Below are 11,396 nucleotides of genomic sequence, written 5' to 3'. Positions count from 1 at the left end.
CAGGAGACTCATGCCACTAATGAGACATTCTGAATTATATAGATGTCCTTCTAGTCAACAGTAATCTTTCTTTCTAATGTACCAAACACTAAAGATGAGGAATAAAAAATCACACAGCTCTTTTGTATTGTCTAAGTATTGTTAACCAACTCATTAGTTTAGATAGCACTTAGTATGCTAGACTGTAATTTAAGATGCCAAAAGATTTTCCTATTTATTTATTATTATTTTAATTTCCAAATTTCAATACAAAAGAAAGCTCTCACATTCTAATATTTGACAATGCTGGAACAGGCTTGGACCTTTTAACATTCAAGAGATAAGCCTCTCCCATTCCTGCAGCAGACTAAAACTGTTAAAAGGGCAAATCAACATGGATAAGCAATTTTAAACAAGGATAAGTATATAATAAAACCCCTACAGCTGTGTTTTACAACACCACTAAGAATAAGAATAGTTTCAACAAAATTGCCAGTCAACTACTTAGAACTGATGTTTTATTCTCTTTTGTAAGGAGTTGCTTTTAAATCACTTCAGACACCCATGTGATTTCAACCATACTGAAACACCCTCTTCCCCCCAAGGAATCCATATTTGCAGCTAATGAATTATTCACTAAAGAAGGTGACATTATAGTATTTATTTATCACCATATGTGTAGTTCTACTTACCATGCTACTTGTGATTGTATAAAACTAGAGAGATCTAGGCCCTTTTTATGCTGTGCTCCTGCCCTTTGGCAAATTTGAATGATTTTACAGGAGTGTCTTAAAATAATAGTTCTGAAAACAAAAATTCTGCCACTTGATAAGAGTTTCAAACACTAACTGCTTTCTGCATATTCTCCCAGTTCAACACATCCTAGACACATAAAAACGTGTCATGTATCCATAAGCTGATTTACTTCCTGTGTCTTAGATCTCTGTCACAAACTAAGCTACAGAAGAAAAGTAAATAAAATAAATTCAATGATCTTAGTGAATCCAAAGTATAGGTGGGACCAAGGCAACCAAACAGAAACATCTTCACTTACATTTAGTGTATTTAACACATAAACATATCCCAAATTGGGCACACCATTAGAGGGAAATCAATCATTTCAAGGGATCAATTATTTTAGAAATATAAAGCTGCTAAAAATACTGAGAATTATCAGTACTGAGATCCAGATTTTCTCTTCTTATAAAGCTGAAGGAGATTCAGTTACCGGGAGGGACTGGAATACCGTGTCTCCATGGCATCACAACACTCCTTACATCAATTCTGCAGGAACAGGAGCACCAGCAGATTCTGTAGTTAGCCAAAGGATTTGAGGAAGGCATTCAGTACCTGTACATAAAATAAGTTAACCTCATGACCACTAACCAAAATCAGTATTCCAAGCTATGGTGAAGAACAAGACAGAACAACTCATGCCAAAAGGATAAGAGCAGAGTTAACACTGAAGAACAAGAGAGGTCCCTGGTCTTCTCCTGCCCCTTCTACACTGAGAAATGTTCATTCTCCTCCTATTGAAATGGGGTGAAACTTTACAAATATATAGCTAGTGAAAGTCTAACTTAACTCAGGAAAATAACTTCTACTTTAAAGAATCTCCTCTAAAATGTTGCAGAAAAAATGAATCCTCTCCACAAAATACTTTTTAAACTAATAGTTTTTATTTTATGGATTTTGAAGATCAACAAACCATAATCTATTCCTGTGTTGCATTTTAATCCAACTGATCTGAATGACTTTGGCTTTGTAAAATCTAGTTTAAGAACTTTATTATAATTGTTACTCAAACATAATGGAAAACATCTCAATAATTTGCCTATTTATACTGAGAACTAACCTTTTATAACTGTTCAGAGTTGTTTTTTTCCTCATACCAGATCACATCTGACAATCCAGAGCACTCTTGGGGTGCAAGGGCAACGTTATGATATGTTTTCCCTGTGTACCATCCTCAGACTCTTACTTTTTAGCAGAACGATACTGAAAAACATGGCCAAGTTTTGAACACAGTTACATGAAACAACCTCATGATAACGGAAACCCCTGCTATACATTCTAGCTACTTATGGTGACAGGGGAAAACTCAGAAAGAAAACCTAGTCGAAAGCTACTGAGCTCCGTTCAGCCCTTGCACCTTGAGGCACTCTCACCCTGCTACACCTCTGCACCAACTCGACCACCATTTTGTTCAATCTGATTTTTTTCCAGTTGTGTTCAACTGAGATTACTTTTAGGACGGCGGGTGAGAAGAGAACCTCCCTCCACGTTTTAGCACAGCGGGGACATAAAACGACCTCAACGCTGCAACCCCGCCTGAGGCATTCTCCCTTTTCCTCACTTGCCTTCTCCCCTCAGGGGCCGCGCCTCAGCCCGTCCCGCGCCTCAGTCCCGCTGCTCACGGCCCAGCCCCGCGCCAGCAGCGGCCCCGGCTTCCAATTCACCAACTACGCCGCTGACGCTGCTCTCTCACAGCAGCTATCGTCAAACGCTGTATTTACGCTGTTGACGTAGCATAAGACTCAGTATACTTGGCTGCGTTATTCACGGAGCGAGGTGTTGTGGTAACCGGTGCTTGTTGCTGTGGTAACTAGAGCACGCGGCCGCGGACGCGCAGCGGGCAGGAGCTGAGGAGCGGGAAGCTGGACCAGCTGAGGCGGTGACATGGTGGTGGGACAGGGCGCCTTTGATTATTTAGTCTATTTCTTTTGTTTTGAAGAGAGAAGTGCAGTTGTTTAGCAGTTGTTTGAACTTTGCAGCTGGGTTTCTCTTTGTTGTTTTGGCAGAGAGGTTCCCAGCGCTGGAGGTTGTATGCTTCTATCAGCTGCGCTGTTTTCCTTACTGAGAGAAGGGGGAGGGCAGCCGTTACTGATTCTTTCAAAAGTTAACGGATTCTGAGGGGGAGTTTAAAAGAATGTTGTTTTTTTAAAAAAAAAAAAAACAAACTGACGTTTTTCTTGCTTTTGCTTTATTGTTTGAGCCCCTTGTCTGGTTCAGGACATTGAACTACTTCATTTTGATGCTTTGGAAAACATTCCCTCTCTCACCTTGCAATATTAAACTTGCTTTCTCTCTCTCTTCCCCTCCCCTCCTTTTTTACAGCGTTAGGTAGAGAATTAAACCAGAGAAGACAATTCAGCTGATGAACAGACATTAATGCTGATGACCATAAACCATTTCCACCTCTTTCATAGCTTCCTGACAATGAACATATGCTAAAGTAGCTCTTCTGGGACATAGAGCACCGTAAAAAGTCACTAGTAGTCCTTTTGGTACATTATCTCTCCAGTCATCACGTACAGTCATTTTGGAGTATTTTTAGGGAGAGGGAGAATCCTTCCCAGGAAAAGTCAGGATGGCACATGCTCGTATATCAGCCAACCTCCCCCCTAATATAGATCCTACAAAAGCTCCTATTGCATTTGGAAGGAGGGCCCTTCCTAAACTGAATGAGGAGTTACAGTCTCCTGAGCTGCTGACTCAGCAGCGGGCATTGATGGCTCTCTGTGATCTGGTCCATGACCCACAAAATGTCTACCAGGCACTAGAATTAGGTAAGTGGTCTGTTGTCATAAGCTTTAACAGAAGGGGAAAAGGGAAAGCACTTTTGTGCTCTACTTTTCTCCTCATACTATCTTTGATGACACAAAATGGCCATGAAGTTTTTCTTATTTTAATATCTTTTAAAAAGGTAAAAAAATATTCTAATGCCATATGCATAACAATTATTTTAAGAGTATCCTCACTTTAGGATTTATCAATGGCCTACTATAGGTTTTATCAACCCCTACATACAAAAGTAGTGCAGAATCTTTTTTATCTTTTGTTTACACTGAATTTTATTCAACTCTGAACTCAGTCTAATAATATATACCTATAAAAAAGATAAATCAGTCCAAACTTAGAAACACCACCCCCTTGTTGCTTAGTTAAATTTCATTTGCCTGGAATCTTCTCCATTTCTGTTTTCTGTGAACCTTTCAGAAAAAAAAAAACAGTGATCGCATGAAAACTACTAAATATATTTTATTTAGAAAGGGGAAAATAAAAAGCTTTTAGTTATCCTAGAGCAAGAAAAAAAAGCAAAATCACCCTTTTTTCTTTCCCCTTCATTCGACATTTTCTACCACATATGACTCAGGAGAGTGGTACTTCACTGGATTTTTCATACTTGAGGTGCTCAAAATACTCATATCTCAGATCCCATAATAATAAAAGGCAAAAAAACTTTGATGAACCTTTTAATTAATAATTAATAAAATAATATTTAAATAAGCTTTACAAGTTAATTTGCAGAATCCATGAATCCTGTTTTGTCATTCATTTCTTCAGCAGTGGATGGCATGCCACATACAGATATAACTTTAACAGAGAGAAAATATCAGACCTTTTCATGCAGAACTCCTTCTCAGAACTCTCTTAATGACTGTAGAATGAGTCTACAGCAAAAAACAACACTGGAACTTCGTGGGAATTTAAGATACAAAAGGATATGACCAAATCTATTATACTCACCAGGATTATATTTGGCCACCACTATTTTCAGAGGGTTTTATCTGAGCATTTGAAAGAATCCTAAGTGTGGATTTTAGGGAAGGAAAAAAAATCAAAAATCCCCCCCAAAACCCCACAGAGCTTATCTTTGCAATTTTTAGTAGTCTGCTGCTAGTATGTAACACTTAAGGAGCCTTCCAGTTTGCCACTGCTTTTTTCTCCATTTACTTAATATTTTTTTTCCTCATGAAAGATACCAATAATCATGTTCAAAATGTATTATTTGTTGATCAACAGTAGCTGCTGAAGCAATGTGAGATTGTTGGTTGGGTTGTTTTCCTTTGGTCAGGGCTATGTATGTATACACATAATTATTAAGGGTTCACCCATTTTCTTTCCACATGTGAAAAGCAATGTTGTGTGTTTATACATAGCACATGGTACACCTAAACAAAGCTTAAAAAGAAATGTAGGCATTGATCCTGCAAACATATGCTCTTTGAAAAGCATATTCGTATTTCATGAATATCTCCACTTATTTTTAGAGTTATATTGCTTCATAAATATTTGTAAGATTAGAATTTAACTTAATACAGAGTTCAGCAGCTTGTTTGTAGCATAGCACTTTTGACAGTAGGCCTTTACACTCCAAAGTTTGTTCCCAACTTGAGATAAAACAACAAGAGTTTCATTCTCAGGACAAGATGAAAAAATTCTGATTATAATCAGTTCAAATTGTGATATAAAAATTATTATTGCTATTTAAAATTAATGCTGAAGGTAAGAAATATTAAAATGAACTATTGTGTCTCATAGGCATTTTGGATAACCTGAAGACTTTGCTGGTACATCAGGACAGTACTGTCCGACAAAAAACAACAGAAATCCTCCATATAATGACAATGCATAATGTTGGGAGGTAGGTGTAATTCCAAAGTTTACAGAACGGTAAGGGAAATGATAATTTTCACAGTGTGAAATAAGAACAGAATTTCTAAGTTTTTACAAGATAGGTGCAATGTAAATAAGATTTAGCATTTCACAAATACTATACGAGTTTTATTATGCTTAGTTAATTGTTTTCTCCAATGTTGTTTGCAGGCATGGGCTGATACAAAATGGAATGATTTCTGCCCTCGCTGAGCTCTTGAATGATCCAGTAGATACCTGTCGGAAGAACACGCATCTCGTTTTTGAATATATGTCAAAATTAACTGAAGGTAGGGATTTTTTTTCAGCATTTAAGTATTCAAATAGGTAAAGCAAATAGGTAAATTTACCTGATTCCCTATGCAATATCTTCCAGATTAATTTTATTCAATTTTATTTGAAAAACATATTTTAAAACAGTACCTTTTCTGGTTTTGCTTGTCTAAATTTTCTTTCGTTAGTTTCCTATGAGAATTTTTCTTTGGGTTCTGTCAGAAAACTTTAAAAAGTATGACTGTCATCTCTTTTATTGGTAGAAATAACTATATTTTCTAGATATATATTTAAAAATTGTGTAAAAATGAGACTACTTATCCATAATACAGAAAATGCTTTATATAGATAATAAATTAAATGCTCCATGTTAACATAATGCATCTGTGAATAGTCCTGTGTATGTACTGAGGGGATTGATGCTGCTAGATCTGTTAATTTTCTTAGGTCTTATGCAAGCTAAGGCTACCTGCTCACAGGTTGTGAGGACTGCAGGCTTGAATTCATATTTCAGAAGCTGGCATAAAAAATTCACTTTTTCCTCTTTTGTTCAAAATGATGATCAGCTGTTCATCATGGCATACTAATTTCACAGTACATAGGGTTTGTAGAAGGTTTTTCTGGTGCTAGAAAGTACAAATGTTCTGGAATGCCTTCTCTGATGCTTGCAACCATTGCTATAGGAGGATACAAATGAGCAAGTAAGTGCACAGTCTATTGCACTGTGTATTCCACAGATTATGTATTCATATGTCTTTGAACTTAGGCTCATAGGCACCATTTCTTAAATGTACACTTTGACATTGCTTTCAAGTGGTGAACTAAAAAAACAATCCAACTCCCCCCCAAAAACCAACAAAAACCCCAACACACACTTGTGGATGATGCAAAGAACAACGAAGAATTTTGCTTTATCTGATTATTTTATTCAAATATTGTCTTTATTATAATAATATAAAATTTTAAAATTTTATAAAATTTTTAAATTATCTTGGTAAGGTACAGAGTTAAAATGTGATCAATTACAATTAACTTTAGATGTCAAATGGAGCTAGTCATCTTACACTCCCTGCATAGCAGGGGTAAAATCAGTACCTAAAGGCACAAAAAGTCTGACATATAGGTGCTTAGAATAAGTTCTGCTCTGATGATGCCCATTTATCTCTGGTGAGATAACCAGAAGAGTTAATTACATCAGAATTAGGCACATAGTTTTTAAATGCTTCAGTCTAAATAGAGGAATCCAAGCTGAGAATTTGTCTTCGACTTGTCAGAAGAATAGGTTGTTGTACCATTTATATATTTTCTTTATTATGTGTATTTATAGTTTTCAAAATATTTTATGCACTAAGAGAATTTATGCTGGTTTGTTACTTTTATATCCAGATTTTATTACTATGTTTTCCATAGTTTTCTAATTTTAGCATTAGTCTTAAACTTTTCCAGTTGATGAAAATTATAATTCTAAAGTTTAAAATTTTAGTAGATAGAAATTATCAATTGAAAAGCTATACTATTTACATTCATGGGGAAGTATCTTGTCTGATAAATAAAAAGGAATTAAATGAATACTCAAAGCCTTGCTGAGAGACTATAATGAATTAACAAAAATAAAAAGATGTATTCTTACATGCATACAGCCCTTTCTAAAGTTCTAAATTACAGAATTATGAAGGATCTAAATACGGTGGACTGAACAACTTTGTGACCATCACTATAGGAAACCAGTTAAGTTCTATTGTGATTTTACATATTTTCAAATCAAATGAGGCCAGGACTTGGCTTACGTGCATTTTGACCTGACTGCCTTTTAACAGTTCTGTCCCTTACCTGTGTAGGCAGATAGATACCATCCTGTGAACATGTGGATCACAATAGAAACTTATGGGAGAAGAGAACATAATAGAAGTAAATAAATGTTGCCAAATTTTTGCAGATTACTATTAACAGGGAAACTGCCTTAGAGTTTGGTGGCTGCTGTACCATTTTATATATGAATTAAATGTAAATTACAACTAATATTACATGTAAACACCTGCCTGCTTTTAGGTTCTATCTCACAAAACTCAGAGCATTTACTAAGTAAGTTGGAAGTTTAGCTACATAATCAGAAAATATTCACTGCAGAATTAATAAAAGTTTGGGGTGAGGAGTTGGAGGAAACAATCTTTATGGAAACTATCCATGTGGCTCTGAGAGGATGTGAGAGCTTTATTTTTTCCCCCAGTGTTTGCAGTTAGACACTTTCTAAAAAGTAGGAATTAAATCAAGGGTTATATAAGAAAGTATTTTATTAGAACCATTTTTTCTACTTTGAGACTTAATGTAACAGTAAGCAATGCTAGCTGTTAGTGTGCCAAAACAAAGTATTGCACATTAAGAATTCTACATAAATCAAAATACATTGCCCAAACCAGAGGATATGTAATAGTACACCATACTGCCATGCAGGTCTACACCCATTGCTCCATCTTTGTCCCTTCAGGCATCTGAATATAGCTTCTTGGGTCAGGAGCCACTGATGGGAACTGTCACAGCTGTAAAACCAGTATGGTGATAATCAGGAAGTGTGAGATTATACTATACAAGGAGAAAACAAGTTGCCTCCTGCAGTGGAAGGATTATCCAACAACTGCCAAGCTGAAGCTGGGAGCCAGCTGCAGCAGTTTCTCTCCTCAAAACCTTGCCTTTGAAGGCAAAGGATTCACAACAGGTCTGAAGTGAGCAGGAGCCTCTGCCAAACAAAAAGCAGCTTCCAAATCTTGTAACAGTCCCAGTTTAGCGAAAATTACCTACACTTACAAGAAAAGCTACAGTTCTCTGAGTGGTAGTTGCTTTTCAATAAGGCTTCTCTTGAGCTAAGACTGATACCAGTTTCTCCCTTTTACGTCTCTCACTTCAGGTACTGATGGCAGATAAAAATCAGATTTTCCAAATCAAACTAACACCAAGACTTGTTTCAGGGAATGGTTCTGGATTTTTGCCTCCAAAAAGCAAAAAAGGTTAATTAGTAGTATGAAAACAGAACATTTAAATAACTGTAAAATTAGTTATTTGGTAAATTCTGTGCATCAGTGCCTTAACTGCAATTTCCTTTTAAACTTAAGTAGGATTACTTTATTTGAAACCTGGTATTTATGTCCATTTTGAGTAACTTTTTGCTCCTTCATTAATTCTCAGTATTTTGCCATGACCTTGTGCTATATGCAGGTAGGCCAACTTCTTCCCTATTTTTTCCTTCCTCTCTTCTATTTATAAGAAATTAAAACTGAATGTAGACGAACTGTTTACATCTGTGAAGTAAGCAGAATTTATCTGATCTTATACTCAGATCTCTCGGAGAGCATGATGTGTCTAGCAGTCTCTTTATAGCTTGCTTGAGTCATACCTTTCTAGGTGGTATTCTCTTCCAAAACTTAATTTCTTCAGCTGTGAAATCATGCCAAATTTTGGCCATTTCCTCTGGCAATGTTTGTGCTATTAAAATCCTCCAAGACTTGTTCAGGATAGAAGTCCTTGACTAGTTTAAAATAGTCTTGCATAGCTTTCTGAAGATATTTATACAATGTCCTTTTTGACAGTCTGGGGGGGGTGTGTGTGTGAAAACCTGCAGTCCTCAGCCTGTCATATATGTGCAGTCTGTAAGATCATTGGTGTAGAAGCTGAGGTAGCACGTTGTCTGTGAAAACATCTCTGAGTAATTGCCCTAGGAAAAAAGAGTTTTTTATGAGCAATGTATTTTTTATTTTGATAAAAATGTAACCTATATATAAAAATATACATGCCTGCATTTAAGAGTTGGAAGATAATGCCTTGAGCAGAATTGAGTTACCATAGAACGGACTCACATACGCAATGCTGCTTACAAGAAAAATAAAAATGTGGTAAAACTGTTTTCTTTGCTGTGAGACAATTTGGGGAATTATCAGGGAGAACAGCAAATCTTTCTCAATAGGTAGTAAGAGTCACAAGGCCTAACATATTTCATTTGACATGTTACAGATACAGAAATAGTCTCTGCCTGGTAATTCAGACTTCCTCAGCTAGCCAAGAAACTGTCTTCCTCTCTGCATTTACTTCTACACCTCACATCCAGATAATGAGATAGGGTGTACCTTGTGTCAGCTTGAGGAAGTCAGCAATAATATACTATTCCCCAGCTAAATTTCTGATGTTTTCTAGAGCTGAGGTAATTTACAGGGGCAAGAATGCAGTATGTTCCACACTAGACAAAAAGGAACATAAGCTGTACATGTATTTGGCATGAAATGTAGTTGCTTTTGTTAGCTGGGATGTGGTCAGTGACTCCAGTTAGCTCTATGCCAGACCACCTGGTACTTCTCCAAACAGGAGTAATTTAGGAAAATGTGGTTATTTTAATCAAATCCATTTGCAGACTATAATTTAAGGATGTACACCAGTATCTTTCAGGAACAGTGGGATCATTAAAAACCAAAAGGCTGGAAAACCCACAAAGACTGGGAGAACACCAAGGAGTACCATTTCCAGAAGGAACAAAAACTTAGTGGCAAGAATTAACAGCAGAAGAACAATAAAAATAAAATGGATATATATGAGGATAGAAGAAGGAGAAGAACCAGCAGTGGGGGAAAATTTCAGAACACTGAAAAAACTAATAGCAAAACTTGACACACAGTACTTAACAATATAAGCGAAAGGGTGATATGCAATGATAAATGGCAATAGCAACAGTAAAAACAGTTCTAGGAGAAGAATATTGCACTAGGATATGGTTAATACTGGAAAAGTTTAATAATTCTTATCCATTATCTAGCCTGTCTTTTATGGGTTCTTAATCCTTTTAGACAAAGATGGAGGTAGACTGGATGGGGCAATGGATTTCTAAGCTTGCCAGAACCTCTATTTCGGAAGAGTCCAAGAGATATTTCTCGTACTTTACTGATCCAAAGTGTGTCCACTATTCCAGCCTTGGAAAATCATAATCAATCAGATCTGTGGATAAGGAATGTTTAAGGATACTTTATTCCCTTTGAAATATGTTTTGCTGTATGGAGTGTGAATGATGAAAGGACAGATGGCATTCTTACTGCAGCAGATGGAACATCTCTTCTATGAATGTCACTGTTGCCCAGGTGAAGTGAAATCCCAGCTGTATTAATGCAGCTCTTTCGGGTAGCAGTGCACTGCATCACTGATAAACCTGAGAACTGAGAAAATAGATGCAAATTTAATTGCATGATTTATCCAGACAGATGACTAAGAGTCAAGTGATTTCATTTCAGCACCTGTCTTTGGCCTAGCCTTTTTAGTTTTAACTTCCCTGTGCCTCAGTTTTCTTACACAATCAGAAAATAGGGTTATTTTACTTTTAACATCTTGAATTCTTTCAGATAGAAAAGAAAGTACAAGTTCCTCAGAATACCAAGATCAAAAACATCACAGAAATTAGTTGGCTAGAGAGCTTATAGTAAGGAATTGCTAGTCAGAGAACATGATTATGTGATTTATTTAACTGTTTACAACTTTATTTCTCCCCATACCAATGCTTTTCTCAAGCCAAGTAGGAACAAATGATATAGCTTCAAATGCTTTTCTTCTTCCCAAGACAGCTTCATTCAATGAACAGTGTGACTCCTTTTCTTTAGAAACACCCCTGGTCCTCTGTTAAAATACCCTAGGTTCTCTACTTCTACTGCAGGTTGCTTGTAATACTTAATGACCTT

General features: G+C 36.4%; 1 protein-coding gene across 1 annotated transcript in view; it reads left to right on the top strand.

Moving 5' to 3' along the window:
• Positions 1 to 3,349: 3,349 nt before the first annotated feature.
• The window catches only part of RSPH14 (radial spoke head 14 homolog), an 83,635-nt gene continuing 75,588 nt past the window's right edge, over positions 3,350 to 11,396 (top strand). Inside the window, exons 1-3 of the mRNA XM_005147790.2 lie at positions 3,350 to 3,548; positions 5,305 to 5,407; positions 5,590 to 5,708. Of these exons, the coding sequence (XP_005147847.1) occupies positions 3,350 to 3,548; positions 5,305 to 5,407; positions 5,590 to 5,708 (421 nt within the window). The remainder of the gene's footprint in view (positions 3,549 to 5,304; positions 5,408 to 5,589; positions 5,709 to 11,396) is intronic.

Source organism: Melopsittacus undulatus, chromosome 12 (genome assembly GCF_012275295.1).
Source record: "Melopsittacus undulatus isolate bMelUnd1 chromosome 12, bMelUnd1.mat.Z, whole genome shotgun sequence".
In the NCBI taxonomy this organism is placed as follows: Eukaryota; Metazoa; Chordata; class Aves; order Psittaciformes; family Psittaculidae; genus Melopsittacus; species Melopsittacus undulatus.
Note: the sequence above shows the minus strand (reverse complement) of the source record. Positions and strands in the feature narration are given on the sequence as shown.